Source organism: Desmodus rotundus, chromosome 2 (assembly GCF_022682495.2).
Source record: "Desmodus rotundus isolate HL8 chromosome 2, HLdesRot8A.1, whole genome shotgun sequence".
NCBI lineage: Eukaryota > Metazoa > Chordata > Mammalia > Chiroptera > Phyllostomidae > Desmodus > Desmodus rotundus.
The window spans coordinates 6,290,608-6,308,593 of NC_071388.1; the positions used below are offsets into that span (position 1 = coordinate 6,290,608).

The 17,986-nt window shown below is 34.9% G+C and overlaps 1 protein-coding gene and 1 long non-coding RNA gene across 4 annotated transcripts in view; one reads left to right on the top strand and one right to left on the bottom strand.

Moving 5' to 3' along the window:
• The window catches only part of LOC123479775 (uncharacterized), a 50,275-nt gene that overhangs the window by 29,953 nt on the left and 2,336 nt on the right, over window positions 1-17,986 (top strand). The gene's annotated exons all lie outside the window — the stretch shown is intronic.
• BRWD1 (bromodomain and WD repeat domain containing 1) overlaps window positions 1-17,986 on the bottom strand; it is a 105,404-nt gene that overhangs the window by 26,816 nt on the left and 60,602 nt on the right. For all 3 annotated transcript variants that reach the window (XM_053917203.2, XM_053917192.2, XM_024561677.4), the window contains 11 exons: window positions 17,053-17,177; window positions 16,319-16,401; window positions 12,496-12,607; window positions 11,764-11,825; window positions 9,279-9,434; window positions 8,927-9,047; window positions 7,542-7,667; window positions 6,001-6,073; window positions 5,064-5,102; window positions 3,089-3,235; window positions 1,968-2,120 (listed from right to left, as the gene is read on the bottom strand). In XM_053917203.2, the coding sequence (XP_053773178.1) occupies window positions 1,968-2,120; window positions 3,089-3,235; window positions 5,064-5,102; window positions 6,001-6,073; window positions 7,542-7,667; window positions 8,927-9,047; window positions 9,279-9,434; window positions 11,764-11,825; window positions 12,496-12,607; window positions 16,319-16,401; window positions 17,053-17,177 (1,197 nt within the window). The remainder of the gene's footprint in view (window positions 1-1,967; window positions 2,121-3,088; window positions 3,236-5,063; window positions 5,103-6,000; window positions 6,074-7,541; window positions 7,668-8,926; window positions 9,048-9,278; window positions 9,435-11,763; window positions 11,826-12,495; window positions 12,608-16,318; window positions 16,402-17,052; window positions 17,178-17,986) is intronic.

The following is a 17,986-nucleotide window of genomic DNA, read 5'->3' on the forward strand; positions in this document are numbered from 1 at the left end:
GTCGCTGGTTCAATTCCCAATCAGAGCACATGCCTGGATTGAGGGCCAGGCCTGAGGCTGGGGGCCTGTGAGAGCCAACCCAATCAATGTTTCTTTCTTTCCCTCTCTGTCTCCGTCCCTTCCCCTCTCTCTAAAAAATAAATAAAATATTTAAAAAACTTATTTGAATAACAATTTTTTTAAAAAAGGAAAACACACACACACACACACTATTTGAGGTAATATTTTACATTCACTAGGATGGCTAAAACTAAAAAAATGACCACTGTTGGCAAGGAGGAGGAGAAACTGGAATTGTCACACATGGCTGGTGGGAATGTAAAATGATACAGCCATGATGGAACACAGTTTGGTGGTTCCTGATAAAGCTAAACATTCAATTACCCTATGAACCAGCAATTCCACACTAAGGTGTATATCCAAGGAAATTAAGGGCAAGAACTCTTACAGATACCTGCATTGCAATATTCATTGAAGCATTAATCACAATAGCCAAAAGGTAAAAACAGCTCCAGTGTCCATAAGAGACAAATGGATAAACAAAATATCATATACCCACTCAACCCATCCAATGGGTAATTACAGTAAAAACAAGAAATAGTTATGATACATGCTACAACATGGATGAACCTTTAAGACATTATGAAAAAGTGAAATAAGCTAGACACAAGGGACAAATTGTATTATTCAACTTATACGAAATATCTAGAATAGGCAAATTCTTAGAAATAGAAAGTAGATCAGAGGCTACCAAAGGCTGAGGGAAGGGAAGAGTATGGAGTTGTTGCTTAATGGTTACCGATTTTCTGTTAGGCATGATGAAAGAGTTTTGGAAACAGCAGTGGTAGTTAAACAATATTGGGAATGTAATTAATGCCACTAAATTATACACTTAATATGGTTATAATTATACATTTTATGTTACATAGATTGAACAATTTGAAAATCTGATAATATACTAAAAACCATTAAATTCTGCATTGTAAATGGTAAACTGTATAGTATAAATCCTTAAACGTGTTTAAAACAAGGAGAAAAAGACATGAAGGAAATTTACTTTCTTTCTAGAAAGGGACAGTCTCACAAATGGTGAATACTGACAATGACACAAGCCTGAAAAATTTAGACTTGAATTTTAAACTGGTCCAATAAGCAACTTGGGTACTGACTGCAATGATAAGAGTTTTCAAACTGAGACCAGAATCGGTAATGCGGGGGAAGTCTGATAGTTAAGTATTGAGAGGAAAGTGAAATTAAGACAAAATGATTACTTAATAATGACAGTCACTGATGACAGAGAAAGTGCTGTATCAAGCAAGTGCTTTACTTTAAAATCTTCTCAAAATTAATGCTGTTTTTTAAAATTATCCAGCATCTCGGCCACACAGATTTGTGTTGTTTGTAAAAATTCCTTGCCAGTATATGTGCTCTTGTGTATATTTATTATGCTTCAACAAGTTCTCAAACTTATCCAATATATAACTTTTTACATAAAGATTTAGGAATGTACTCCATACTTGTATTCTTAAATAATCAGACAGCTCGTGTGCTTCTTCTTGGGGTCCAAAATACCAGTTTACATCACTAAGCCCACTCCCACCTTCAGACTTCCCTTTTCTTACTTGTAATATTCTTCCAGCTCTATTAGGAAGTTTTCAACCCACTTTTCAATTTCCATATGTATGAAAATATAGATTTTTCCCATTCTACATATCACATTTAAATTTATTCATTTTTCATTGAGGTCCAAACCCACTGATCCTCATTTGTTTATAAAACTTTAGGAAAAACGAACATTAATTGTTGTGAGATAGCAACAGCAGATATTTAGTCAGTGGCAGAAACTCTATTTTCAATAGTAGTCCTGCTCTACTCACTTATTTTTAATGTTCCAACCTCTACCAGCCAGCAGAAAATCATCTACACAGATCATCCTCTTTTCTTCTTATAAACCAGCTTTAAATTACCTTTGATCTTTTATTTGGCGTATATGCTTTTGCGTTGCTAAATATCAACCGGATGTCTTTGCAAAATTCCAAAGGGCTGTCATAATTTTCTGCTTCTAAAGTTTCCCTTACTGTTCCAAAATCCATTGGAGTATCTATAATATCTCTGTAGTCCTAGGTTTTAAAAACAATAATTAGTTCAAAGATTTCATTCCTGATATTAGAAATGTGAATGCATCAGATCTCCAAGATATTCCAAATTGTAGAAGAGAAAACAAACAGAAACTTAAGAATCATTAATTTTTTAAAAAAGACCCACACACAGGGACAAGGTAAGAAATATACCAAGAAGTTATACTTGATAGTAGGACATGGACTGGTTACTTTCTTCCCCCCACTCCCCAAATTATGAGAAAGTTTATTAGAAAGTTACAAAGGTTGTAGAAGTGAACGAGCTGGGCTGTGTAGGCTCAGGAAACAAACTACAGAAGCAAAAGAAGGGCTCTTGGAGCTTCGCAGAAGAAAAGGCAAAAGCAGCATGCCTGGGGGTCCAGGGGTGGAGAAGGGGGCAGGGAGAGGTGTGAGCATGCCCCCTAGAGGGTCATTTTCCATTCCCCTATTACTGGAGTGGAGACACTTTTTTTTTTAAATCCTCACTTCAGGATATGTTTATTGATTTTAGAGAAGGTGGGTGCACAGCAGGGAGGGAGAGAGAAGGAGAGAGAAAGAGAGACAGAGACAGACAGACAGACATACCAATATAAGAGAAAAACATTGATTGCCTCCCATATGAGCCCCAAATGGGGATCAAACCCACAACCTAGGCATGTGCCCTGACCAGGAATCAAACCCACAACCTTTTGGTACATGGGATAGTGCTCCAACTAACTGAGCAACCCAGCCAGAGCAAGACAGACACTTTTTATCTCATTTATCGTCTCCCTGGAGCTGGGCCTCCTTAGATAATGGGCACAGTGTACAAGCCTTCCATCATCCTGTAACGGACTCAGTGGTAAGAGAAAAAAAAGCTAACATGACACCTAGACAACTTATTCTTTAAAAGTTTAATTTAAATACCTCCACCCCCCATCTCCTCTACACAAAATAAGAAATCCCCAAACAGTCAAACAATGGCAACTCACTGGATATTCAACCAAATCAACAGGTTGTCTAAATGGTTCAGAATCTTCACATTGAAAAATTAAGTTCACTAGTTCTTTACACTGTTTCTTCCAGTTGCTTTCAACACAGTTGCTTGCTTTGCTGCTCCTTTTTTTCCAATTATGGACCTAAAAATATATTCACAATATTAAAAGTATTTTCATTGTTGGAAAGTGACACTATAATATGATATTTGTTTTTCTATCAACTTGGAAAAAATCCACTCTTCTGTAAAAATCCAATAATGTAACATATATTACTCTAGAAACATTTTTCACTCCAGCACTTATCTCCCATGGTTAGAAAATGTCATCACAGATTTTGAAATATCACACTGGATAATGTGGTAGGCAGAATAATGATGCAGAGATGTCCATACCTAATCCCAGAACCTAATCCCAAAGTGACTATGTCATTTTACATGGCAGAAAGCAATCTGTATCTGTGACTACAGGTATGATCTTGAGATGGGGAGCCTTGTCTGGATTATCAGGGTGGGCACAGTGTAACCACCAGGGTCCTTACAAGAGGGAGGCAGAGGGTCAGAGGAGGAGACTGGAAGAGGTTACGCTGCTAACCTAAATGTGGAAGAAGGGGGCCATGAGCCTCTAGAAGCTGAAAAATGCGAGGAAACAACTACCCTAGAGCTTCCAGAAAAGAACCCAGCCATGCTGACACCTTGATTTTAGCCCAGCGAAACCCATGTCAAACTTCTAATTTACAGAAATGTAACCTAATATATTTGTTGTTTAAGCCACTAGATTTGTAATTTGCTAGAGCAGTCAGAGCAAACAGATTCTGAACAAGTACTAATCACTTGGGAGAACTGTATGAAGATGACAAGTCAGCTGACAGTACTACAAGTCTAACTTTTCAATGTTATCTGGGGCGAGCATATTATGGAAACTGTTATAAAAAGCTTAAGTGTAAGCAACATTTAGATGAAAATTAAAACATTAACATTTTTGAGCATTTTCACATTCATAACCTTAACTTTTAATTAATATATTACATTAGAACTTCAAGAGTTCTGCTGGTCACACCACAATTCTAACTACAAAATATCTAAGACATTTCCATACGCCCAACTTATCCTCATTTTTTAAAAAAGTTTCAGTCACCAAATGCTAGTTAATTTTCCCCTTCAAAGGTCTCATCTTTTTCCCTTCCTCTGCATTCCAAGCAAACATTATCTTTGACTAGGTTCCCATCCTTTACTCCTAGATTCTTGCAAAACTCCTAATTCACATCCTTCCTCCCTATCTTTTTTTTAAAGATTTTATTTATTCATCTTTAGAGACAGGGAAAAAGAAAGGGAGAGAAACATCAATGTGCCAGAGAAAACATCCATTGGTTGCCTCTCTCATACAGGCCTCCAACCAGGGACATGGCTCGCAACCCAGGCATGTGCCCTGACCTGGAATCAAACCAGCAACCTTTCAGTTTGCGGAACGATGTCCAACCCACTTAGCCACACCAGTCAGGGTTACTGCCTATCTTCTTATCCCTCAAAATCTATTTATCTATTCTGGCTGTGCAACTGATTCTCTACTTTAAATAAAAACCTTGGTGGTTAGTATTACTCCCATAATCTCCTCCCCAAATTACAGCCAGACACAGCCACTTTGTTCATTCCAACATTCAAGCTCTACACCAGTCAGGCCAGTGCCCTTGGTAGTCCAATGACACGCCATATTTCCCTCCTTTTCCAGCTTGGATCATAATACCCCCTACTTTTTGACTGTTCAAACTCCATCTCATTCTGAGAACATACTTCAAATCTCAACTCTTCCACTAAACCTTAACTACCCAGCTTTCAGTGATTGCTCCTCTTTCTCTTACAAAATATTCCCTATCTATATCCCCTAACTTTCCCAACACAACACCTAAAATCTGAGGTTGGCCTTAAATAAAGAATAAATAAACCACAAATGTCAATCAGGCAGATTAACTTACTCTCCTTCCAGAAGATGTTTTAGGGAGATCACTATCATCCTAGGAACAAAAATCAGAGCACTTTAAGGGTTAATATTCTCATTAGAAAAGTAATAATCTTAACTTTAAAAGTATATGAAAGACAGGGTTTTAACTTGTTAAAATCTCAAAAGATAGAGTGTATCATATGATCTTTGTGACATGCAGACTCCAACAAACCAAACATCCTTAACAACCCTTTACATTCCCTAACAACATGCACTAATTCCAAAATATAGCTATAAAATGCAGCTTTAAATTTACATTTTATATCTATTTATACGGAGTCCCCTATAATGCCTGTATTTCATACTCTCCACATTTCTTATTCCCTAAATCTATACCCATTTTTATTCCAATATAAATCAGCATGAAAATCGGTGTACTACAATAAAAGTTTGTGTAGAAATTACACTCTATTGTTTAAGAATATTTGTCCTGCCACAGAATCTGACAGCCTGATTCTGTAAGTAACTCATCATCACTGATATTCACCTTACTGACACTTCAAGACTGTCCCGAGTGAAGAACCTGAGTACTTTGAGAATGGTAAAGTTCATTAATTTTTCATTATAATTAGATTCAATTCTCAGATACTGGTTTTACAAAAAATATCTCAAAGGTACTTCTTTCATACACCCTTCTAGAGCTAAATTTGGAAAGAGAACATATTCTATACCTAAGTTACTCACTTAAGACATATTTTGTTTGATATATTGATATTATTGGCTAAAATAAATCCCATCGCTGACCATCTAAATAATTAAAATATATATATTTATCAAGTGCCCTATTTTCATAGTTCATTGGAATATAGCAAGAACTGATATAGGTAATCAACATTTTCTACTTCACTTATTATTTTCAAGTTACCATTTGAAATTAACAAAAATCACTGTAAAATTGACAAACTTCATACCAAAGATTTGGCATTTTGCTCATCATTTTCAGAAGTAATAGAAAGTTCTGAGATATCTGTACAGTCTTGATTCCTAAAAAAAAAAAAATTATAATAATTATTCTTTCTTTTAACAGCATACAGATGTCATTATTATTGCCAAAGATTCACACAAACTACTGGTTAGATATAAACAGTTGCCCAACTGTGCATACTTAATTTCAGGCAGAGAAATATCAGGTTTTTATTCCATCTTCTATGGAAACAACTGACCAACTAAGAATATGGAAAGTAAGAGGGTTCCCCCCTCCCAGTTAAGTATGTATGCAAATTTAGCTGATAATCCAGAAATAACAGGTGATGACCACACAGATGAATTTTTCTAAGTATCATCAATAGTAACAGTCATAGAGTTTGAGTACCAGAAAAATAGCTGATTTGAGATAAAAGAGGATAGAAGAAAAAAGGAAGAAGAAAATAAAGCAAATTACACCTTAACCTCACTAAACACAGAAAGAAGCCTAAAGTAGGAATATCCAGGCATAAAGAAGATGAAAATGGGTATGTGATCTTCCTGAAGAAAAAAAGAAGAAAGTTCTGGGAAAGTCCATGTGTTCCTGGGAAGTAGGACAGACTACAATCAGTTATTTCCCAATTTATTGCTACCTACTGAAAATAATGGCACAGTTTATAAACTGTGTTCTCTAATATATTCTTTCACAGAATTTTTAGAGCTGTGGGGAAAAGACATGTAAAATCATATAGCAAAAATCACTCATTTTAAAAGATACGTTGAAAATCTGTCCAAACCACACAAAATATATTCACTGGAACAGACTGGGCTAGACCTTGGATTTCAATTTCCAGGTCAATTTTCACCACAGTATTCGAAACCTGATTTCCTGATGCACAAAAGTATGTGGTACATTCATGCATGTACAAACACTCTCATAGTACACAATCCAAAACTTAAAATTCAATCTAATCATGAGAAAACATTAGACAAACCCAAATTAAGTACCCACAACAAATTGTCTAAGACTTGTAAAAAATGAAAAAGTCATGAAAGAAAGATTGGGGAAATGGGTTAAAAGAAAATTAAGAAAACAAAACAGTAAATAAGATGGAGATTCTGGATAAGACCCTGAAAGAGAAAAAGGACACTGATATAAAAACTAATAAACCCAAGTAAGTGCTACAGTTGAGTCAATAGTATTATACCAAGGATAATTCCGTAGCATTTTATCAGGACACCGTAAATATGTGAAAAAAAAATGTTAATCAAGGTAAACAGGTGAAGGATATGTATATATGTGACAACTGTCTAATGTAAAATTACTTCAAAATTTTTAAAAGTACGAAAATTATTTTTATCCCTTTACAGAAATTGCAATCATAGTAACTATGTAAAGAAATGGCATTTAAAGTAACATGTTAAAAGGATATAAAATTCAGAGAGCAAAAACTAAGTACTGGAGAGCTTAAATTAAGAACTGGATAGCAAGAACACAAAATGCAAAGTCATTCACTTTTCCACAACACCGACATATGAATTCACTTACTTGATAAATTTTAAAAGTTGGTCAGTTATCTTCTTAGCTGATCGTGCAATTACACTCTCAGGTTCGTTAAATGTCCTGGCATTATGTTCTATATATCTGACTTCCCAAATCAATGCAGATAGCCTCCTTCAAAACAAAAAGGCAATTTAGGATTTAGACAACAAAAAGACAGAAACCAAGTACAAAATCCAGTATGTTAAGCCAGCATGATAATATTACTTAGATCATAAGTGCAAAGTAACAATGAATAACCTTCTCATGCTGTCGACTTGATCCTAGTCATAAGCAATTACACTGGATGCCGAACTACAGAGAATACATTCAAGGATAAAAATCTTAACAGACCACTTATTCACATCCAGAAAACCAACATAGCGAACCGCCCTTTTCACACTGCCTATGGGTACATTTAAAGCTGCTGAGACTCAGTGAAGAAAATGTGTTCAATACCATCAACCCTGGGAGTCAATCTCACTGTAAATTTGCAAAGGGGTTTCTGATCAAATGCACATTTCCATGTTTGACATAAATTATGCCAACAATGTAAACTCAAAAAGTCAATTTTTTATAACAATCTTTCGAAGTAGTTGAATTATAAAATAAAGATAGCATCAACTGCTTTAAAAAAAATCAATGAGAACAGAAAATTTTAGAGTTATCAATGCTCTAGAAGCCAGAGATAAAAAGTACATGACTCTAGGAAATTAATTTTTCAAAGGCCAACTGTCAATGAAACTAAATTTTATTTTTAAATGGTGCAGCTAAATAGGAATGTTAAACATACAAATAAAAAATACAATTTCTAACTATTTAACATAATTTTTAAGAAGAACAGACTACTAAAGATTGAAGAATGAAATCTGAAAATTTTTCTTATCCAGGTTCTATCCACACCTACCCACAAGCACCTAACATAATGTATTACAGCAAGGATCCCCAACCCCTGGGCCACGGACCACTACAGGTCAGGAACCAGGCCACTAACATGTTGTTTCCTTCCCCCCCTTCCACACAGCAGGCCAATGGGCAAGTGAGAGCAGCAAAACAAGCTCACCTGAGCAAACCCTCCTCCTGTAACCCCCCACCCCTCACATCCACAGCAGGTTGCGTGTGAGCAAGCAAAGTTCACCTGAGCTCCAAGCTCCACCTCCTGTGTGTCCCTCACAACCCCCGCTCACGAAACCAGTCCCTGGTACCAAACAGGCCGGGTACCACTGTCTTACAGGACCAAGAAATTACAATTAAAAAAAAAAAAAAAACAGAAAATGATGTGTTAGTCCCTCCCCACTCACCACTGTCACAATCAACTACCATTACCTCTATTTACTCTAGTTGGTATGGCCAAGTATCTTTTCAAGCTATTTTTAAAGTAGGTTTCTACTAACCTGTAAAATCGATTAACAAGTCTCATTCGAATTGTGTAAAGATCAGTTGGGTAAGCCACTACAGTACAGTACTTCGGGTATGTGCACAGATCAACTGGGCCTGCAAAAGCTGCCGCTATATCTGTCAGGGCAGACAGAAGAGTTTTTATCAATAAATTCACAACCTGTAAGTAGTATTTCTCTACAAATCATTCATAAAACATGCTACAGCTACATTAAACACTGCAGGCTTAACTGAAAGATAACAAATAGAAATTGTAGTAATAAACACAACCACAATTATGACTTTTTAAAAATACTTGTGTGGAAAAGAGAGCTTGAACATGAAACTTTTCATACTAAAAGTACTCACCAAGATTCAAAAGTTGATCTATACCACTAATAATTCGTTCACATTCTTCATCTCTTGATTTATGACCCCATTCACCATCTTGTGGTTTGTAGAGCAATTTCTCTAGCTCATCTGAAGTGACAGAAATACTAGCTCCTAATTCTTCAGGTGGATCAACTAAGAATTCCATTAAAAAAGAATTAAAAGGATAAAACAAACCAAAAACAAATATACACTATACGTTCAATTCTCAAAGGTCATATAAAAGACACTAATCACAAAGGGCAAAGTAGTTACTTAACAGCAGAGAAACCTGGCAGACACCACCTCAATCAAACCATTAAAGCTAACATGCCCACCAACAGGACAAACTGGTATCACGTGCCCCCCACACAAGATGCTGAAAACACAACATCACTTCTCTGACACTCTCGCCCCAAATGCAAACCCTGCATTTAATCATGACAAAACATCAGACAAACCAAACAAAGAGAAATTCTACAAAATTAACTGGCCAGTACTTTTCAAAAATGTCATGGTCATGAAAAATTGTGGAAAGACCCAGGGATCCCAGATTGAAAGAGATTAAGAAGGCATGGCAAAGAAATCCAGTATGTGAAGACATTAGGACAACAGCCCAAATTTGAAAGTCTATAGATATAGATTAGAATTGAATCAATGATAATTTCCTGATTTTGAAAGCTGCACTATAGTTATCTAAGATGTTAACATTTGAGAAAATTGAACATTCATAAATTCTATGTACTATTTTTGTATAATTTTGTAAGTCTAAAATTATTTCAAAACAAAATATTTAAAAGTGTAATAAAAACTGATAATAAGAGTCCACATTTTAAAAAGGAACAAGAGACATTATTAATATTCAGAGGACATTTTCTTGAAAATCATAAATAAAAGGAGAAAGACGTTAACAGGACTAGAAGATACACTTACTTATCTAACAATCTGATCGATAAAACCATATTTTGTTGTTATTTTAATACACATTTCCAAGACTAATAATGCAAATGAATCTCTCTTCCTATGTTTATTTTTCTGCCTGCTGATGTCTTTTGACAATTCTTCTAAAGACTTACTGACCTCGTTAACATGAAAAATCTCTTCATATAAGTGCTTTCACTGATTTGTAGTAAAAAGAGCACCTGTAAACAGTAGCTAAAGGCACTGGTTGGAGCAGACAGCTTGAGTTAGAATCAATCCCAGCTCCTATCCCTTCTAGATGTGTGTGTGACCTTAAACAAGTTACTGCCAACTCCATGAGCCTTAGCTCCTTCATCTGCAAACTAAGTTAATAGAGCACCAACCCCAGAGTAGGGGTGAACCGTTACACACAGTTCTTAGAAACAGAGTAAGACCTCAAAAAATGTTGGTTTTTACTTACCTTTGATATGCTTTCTACATTACAAAATAGCACCTCCTACTATTTGTAAGATACTAAGTTCAAATGAAAATCTAACAAAGGGAGGTCACTGGTGACTTTAAAGAATGCAGTTATTAGAAAAACATTTTTTGAAAAAAAGTTCTCATGGTAAACCAAGACCATGACTGATGGAGATCTATCAAAGAGTAAACACAAAGGGCTCCGCTAAGATAGAAACAGGTAAAACTTGCAAAGCAGCGATTTCCTGCATCAAAAAAAAGGTGGGCGTGGAAGGACAAAAGTTTCTATATGTTTTTACACTGAATAAACACTAATATAAAAGAAAGCTTGATAGTGAAGAAATGGAGGCAACAGACACAGTGCACTCCTCCAAAAAGTTTACAAGAGGAAAATAACTCAGTAGATAAAATGTTCAAGAAAGCCAGCCAAAAGACATTTTAAGGTACAAGAAACAAATGCAAACTCAAAAGGAGAAAAAAAGAGGAAACTAAAACTGTTGCCGGGAATAAATTAAGTGTGTGTCAGGTCCAACAGAAGCTAAAAGCAGTAGGACAGCAAGCACTGAAGGAAGAGGCTGGCTGTAGCACAGACACCTCTCTCTCACAGGAAAGGGACAGACAATCCACAGTACAACAGACAGGCTGAGATAGAGCAAGACAGAAGGAAGTCAAATGAGAGCTCTCCTTTGAAGGAAGAACAAGGATAATAGAGTAAGGATGAGGAAAAGGAAATGCAGGCCATGAGAGTTTTAAGCAGCTTTATATGAGAAGTGACAGTGGTCTACTAATATACAGCCAGCATCAAGCTGGAAGCTCAGGATAAAAAAGAAGAAACCAGATACACATAATTCTGTTGACTTCTTTTAGTAAAGCTCACAGTTACTGTAGTAATTTTTTTTGTTTTGTTTTGAATTTTGGGGTTTTTTCAGTTTTTAAATTATTTTATTGTTGTTCAGTTACAGTTGTCTGCATTTTCTCCCCACCCCTACTGTAGTAATTTTAAAACATTTCTCGAAAAATATAATTTCATCTATGTGCTTCAGTGAGATAAAAAAAAATTAAAAATATAAAGATAAAATACTTTAATTACTTAGCAATTACATACCATTATCGGGAATTGGTTCCATATCCCATGGGCTAAGCTTTTCAATTTCAGTGTTGTCCCACCTGTTAAAACCAAAAGAAAAGTCTGGTTAGCCTTTCATAAAGACAACTGGTGGCTAATACCTAGTATCCACTACAAGAGGAAACAGGAAGAGAGAAAATGTGAAAATTAACCTGACTGTAGCAGTAAAAGTTTAAATATTAACAGGAAAAATTTTTTAGAAAGACACATTATAAGGAATAAGTGTAAAATGTATGGCAGGTTCAAGGACAAAACCAGAAACCTTCTGTAGTCCTTGCTAGGGTTAAGTGAAGAAAACCTCACACATATTGTGAAGCCCTCGAATGTGACACTTTAGCATGTGGACTTTATTCCACAGACAATGGAAAGGCAGCAAAGATTTTTTTTTGTACAAAAGAAATGATGTACTATATGCTCCTGGACAATGATCCTACAATGTCAGATGGAGAAGTATCAAGAAGCTACAGAAAAGGCCCCAGGGAAGCAAGCAGAGGTTGCACCCTTGGGGTACCAGTGTACAAGAAATGACAGGGACATGTTAAAGAGACAATGTAGAGGTGAGATTAGTGACTTCTGAGAGTCACTCATGAGTGACTTAATTAGAGATTAAATCATGGGGATTTTTAACCTGAAATGTGTTAGTTGTTCATACAACAACCTGCCACAATGAACAAATGTTTGTAGATGATTTGTTTTCATCTGCATACAGACCTAACAATGTAACACTGGAAATGACTATCAGGGTACTGTGGCTGATAGGGCTCTTGGCTTAGCACTGTTCCAAACCACCAGGCATCATCAATGATAGAACGGAATCTGTCACCTAGAAGAGATATGACCCAGTCTGAGACACCAGTTTGAAACACTAACATTTTTAATTTATAAAACATCATAAAGATTTCAGTGAAGATAAAGTAATCAAAGCATTTTTCTATATCAAAATTAACCATTCCTCCCTACTTTCCAGCAATCTTCGGTAAAACAGATGTAAAAAAGATACAATGTTACACTCAGCAATTTACTGAAGGTATATAACCATACGACAAAATTGGCTAAAATGGTTTATGACTAGGTTCCATTGTTTAGTGAATCCAAATGCCCACCCCAAAATAAGTTCTATGACATTTTACAATAAAGAAAAAAATTTAACAAAACTCAAAAATCTTTTATAACGATGTATACTATCAATAAATACTTGTGTGATAACTACATTAAATACATACTTATAAAATATAACATTTCCTGCCCTGGCTGGTGTGGCTCAGTGGATTGAGTGCCAGGCCTGCAAACTGAAAAGGTCACCAGTTCAATTCCCATCAGGGCACATGCCTGGGTTGTGGGCCAGGTCCCCAGCTTGGGGGCATGAGAGAGGCAACCAATCGATGTATCTCTTGGCACACTGATATTTCTCTCCCTCTCTTTCTCCCTCCCTTTCCCTCTCTCTGAAAATAAGTGGAATGTTTAAAAAAATAAAATGAAACATTTCCTGAAAAACAAATTATAAAACTATGATTAGATTTAATCCATGATTATTTTAAAGTTGTTCCTGTATAAGTATCTTCACATAAAACAGTGTTCTAATTCTTAAGATCTCATAATAAAAATCAGGTGTATATCTATCTTCAGTAATACATATTTACTGTTTTAAAATGTTAAACATCCACATATCCTATTATCTCAGCATAATATAAAAGCAGGCAAGCAGGTCTTAGTAAGGCCTCTGTACATACCAACTGTGGAACAAATACTTCAGTGACTTCAAGGATTTTAGGTTACACACATTTCTAAATGTATCCTATAATTATAACACCTCTAGGGAAATTAACTGCATTTGACATCTGTATTACATATAAACTGTTCTAAGAACCCTATCTCTTCCTTCCCATCAATAACACCATTTTCAAAACAAAATAAATGAGAAAAAAAGTCAATCATACAGCATTAATAATTCTTTAGATACTGTCATGTAAAAAAAATAAAATAATTATTTAGTAGATTAACAATTCCTTCTTCAATGAAAGTTTTGCAGAAACAATACCAATCAAAATCAAAGCTACATTTCACCCCTAAGAGAGTATTTACATAATAAAATACACAAAGTCTTGACTAAAGAGTTATGCTTATAGTGAATCCTGTAAAAATAGCAATATCACGACTATCAGTGTTACGTTTTATTATTAATATATTTTCAAATTCGTGTAAACACAACTTTTATGTATATTTTACATCATTTCCTCTACCCACCTTTGTATCATTAATAAAATTCTACTTTTGAAAATATTTCATTAATATATATTCTAAAACTTCAACTTTAAAAATAAATCTTAAGAAATTTTTTCTAACTTTTTAAATTTAAGGCATATACTACAAATCTGATATAATACCATGGTTTTTGTCCAATCCTGTAATGTAAATAACCTAATGTAACATGAATATCAATTACATATTTATGATAATAAACATTGTAATAGCAAATCCAATGGCTTCACTTTGAGAGGCCTATAAACATGGTTATAAGAGAACCAGTCTTTTTTTTTAATATTTTATTTATTTATTTTTAGAGAGAGGAGAAGGGAGGGAGAAAGAGAGGGAAACATCGATTGGTTGTCCCTCATACACACACTAACCCAGAACTCGAACTTGCAACCCAGACATGTGCCCCAACCAGGAATTGAACCAGTGACCTTTTGGTTTGCAGGATAACACCCAACCAAGCCACACCGGTAAGGGCTAGAGAGCCAGTCTTGGAGAACAAAAATTTACTTTATAATATTTTTGTTCTCTATTTACCTAACACTAGAAGATTCACTCAGCTTAAACAAAAATATTTCTTTATTAAGACTAACATTTTAAAGGGAGCTATAAAAATTATTTTTCTCATGGTACAAATTGTTTTTTCTATTCCATTAACTATTTTCTTGGTTATTCACATTGACTGTTCTATAATTTAATTGTAATTCCAATTTGGTCCTGGGAGGTGATGAGTAGAACTTCCACCTACTCTGCTGCCATCTTGAATTTCCATTAAGAATTTTCAAATAAACCTATTTTGCTATTCACAAGTAGGATAAACACCTGGTAAGTTCTCAACACAGTATAAACAGAAACAGGCAAATTCCTCTAATAGCACAGCTCAAACTGCAGGAGAATAGGTAAGATTTTATGGGGAAGCAAAAATGAATTAATTATTGAACAGTAGTATAGAAGATCTAGTACAATAATTTCTCAGTCACAAAAATAAAACAAAAACCACTATATTGTAAGGGGCAACTGGGAATCCGTATCTAAAGTCTAGCTATAGAAAATTAAGTTTAAAAACATTTTTGAATGGACATGTTAGCAGAGTAAAATAAGGGCTTCTGACTTATATGTCATAAGGGGTTGGAAAATATTAAAGATAAGAAACTTTAAGTTCTTTGGGGCTTGGCTGTATGACTTGTTAACACTCACATATTCTAGCTGTCTCTCTTTCTCTGTAAATGGCTAGATGCTTTTCTTCAAAAACAATTGCTTTACCTCTAGTCCAAAATAACCTTGATTATTTGTTCTCACACTACTGGTAAAAAGAGTTTACTAAGAACAGTAACACTCCGACGATCTTTTGTTTGACTAGAGATGGCTCTAGGAATTTATCTGAAATGTACCTGTTTATAGTATCTGTAGAAAAAGGCAGCAGAAACTAGGAAAATTAATGAGGTCTTAACATCATTTATGAATGTATATACCAAAAGACACAGACTGGGTAAAACTTAATATTTCTAATAAGAGATATTATCAAAACTGATAGTAAGAGAATAAGTTATCCTAAGTGACTAACATTAATACGAGCTCCCCAAGAAAACAGTACATACTGAAAATATTTTATGTACACCTGTAAAACAGGCCATTACAATTGTTAATTGGTATTACCTGACCTAATCAGTCATCAATTATGACCTGACGAGATTAATGATCTACAACACAAATTAATTATGGAATGAAAACCACATTCAAGTTAGTGCCCACGCTGAAGTGATTTATTTTTTCTGTCCACCTACATATGTCATGATTATAAAGCCTAAGCGTCACATAAATTTTTTATTTTTTAAAGAAATGGTTTCTTCAAGGCAGCCTCTTTAAATCTGAGCTGATATGACAACAAAGGTAAAAATTCTGCTATACCAGACATTATCTGTGTAAAATTTGCATTATTTTTCAACTTTGATTGTTTTACATCACAGGGTAATTTTGTGAATTGACCGGTGTCACGTTAAATGTAATTAATTACAGATAATGCAGTATGGGGAAGTCTGAAAAGAAATAAAAAGTCTAGACTACAGTCAATGAGTGAGAAATATCCCTTCACAATGTCATATACCATAAGAAGAAATGTTGTTTGGCTTAAAAGTCTACTAAGAAGTAGTAAGTACCAAGCCCTAAGCAAAATATACTTATCGGTCCCTTGTATTTCTTTCCAGAATTTACATTTGCACCCACCAATCAAAGTAGAGATTAATATCTAAGGATACACAAAACTCAGTAAAAACAGACTTACTAGACTGCCAATTCCTCTGTCTTGCTTCATCGTAAAATTGACGCAACACAAGAAAGTCAATAACATCTGGCATATCATGATATCTAAACAAAAATAAAAGAATATTAAATTCCTTGTGTAGCAGGTTATACTCTAAAGCAACACTGTCCAAAGTAAATACAATGGGAACTGCATATATAATTTTTATAAATAGAAACCAGTAAGCTTAATCTTAACAGTGTATCATATTTAACTCAATATATACTCATATTGTTTCACCATGTAATGAATACAAAATAATGATATTTTACATTCTTTTTCTTCACACCAAGTTTTCAAAATTCAGTGTGTACTTAAATCACACTCAATTCTAATCAGCCACATTTCCAGTGCTCAAAAGCCACATGTGGCTAATGGCTATCATCTGGACAGCACAGGTTTAGAAAATTATTAATTCTAACATTTTCTCAAAAACAAAAGCAGAAGTCATTTCACCTACAGGCCGGAACTCTCCACATATTTAACTGGCATGAAAAACTGTATGAAAAGGCCAGTGCCAGTGCCTAACTGCAGCTGCTGTGGCATCCTTAGTCTCACCTCTAGTGGGGTCCCATCTATCAGAACTTAAACCCATACCGTAGGCTGGCTGTCTGCGTAGTACTCTGCTATTCACCCTGCAGCTAAATAAAAATAGCGTACTACCCAGCAAGAAAGGAAACCTACATTTAAATAATTCCATAAAAAGTAACACATACCTAATAGAGAAAGATTTGTCCGTAAGTTTCCCAGTTGCAGGATCTATAAATGCCAGTTTGAGGCAACAGAGTGTAGGGGGCCCAACCTCGTAGCGTATTCCAACAATTTTGACCAATTCTTGATCCTTCAACAGATTTTTTAAAAGAATAAATGGTTAAAATAAATCAATTCCTCAAGACTCCAATTCTCTACATACTGCAAAATTTAGCTAATTCACAATTTAGGCTTCCAAACTAGCAGATAAGTTTAGGTGACTATTAATTATAATTATTTTTGCTAAAGTTTACTTTTGCATCTTTTTGAAGACAGACATTTAACACTGTTTCTAATATAAGAAATATATTCACTTTAGAAAATACAATAATCCTCCCTCATCCATAGTTTCACTTTCTGCTTTTCAGTTACTTGTGGTCACCACAGTCCAAAAATATTAAATAAAAAATTCCAGAGATAAACAATTCATAAGTTTTAAATTGTGCCCGTACTGAATAGCATGATAAAATTTTGTGCAAGTCTCCACTCTGCCCAACTTGGGACATGAATCATCCCTTTGCCCGGTGTATCCACACCTTATAAACCACCCACCCATTAGTTACTTAGGGGCCTTCTCAGTTATCAGATTGACAACCGTTTCAGTACAGGGGAGCTAAAGTTTCTGTTTATTATGCATGAGGTTGAATCTTTTTTCCAGTTTGTATTTCTTTTTTTGAAAACTTGCACTGCTTTTTAAAGTCTATCCTGAGTATCACATTTTAAGATTACTGATACATACTGCAAAGCTAGCTGCCTTCCTAAGAAACTCAAACACACTTAGAATTTTGCATGTCAATCAGCAATATGAAGACTGCCCACTAATAAACATTACGCTTCCTACTGGATCTTAAAGCTTAGAGGTAATAGCAGGAATGTTTTTAAATAGGAAATTAATATAAA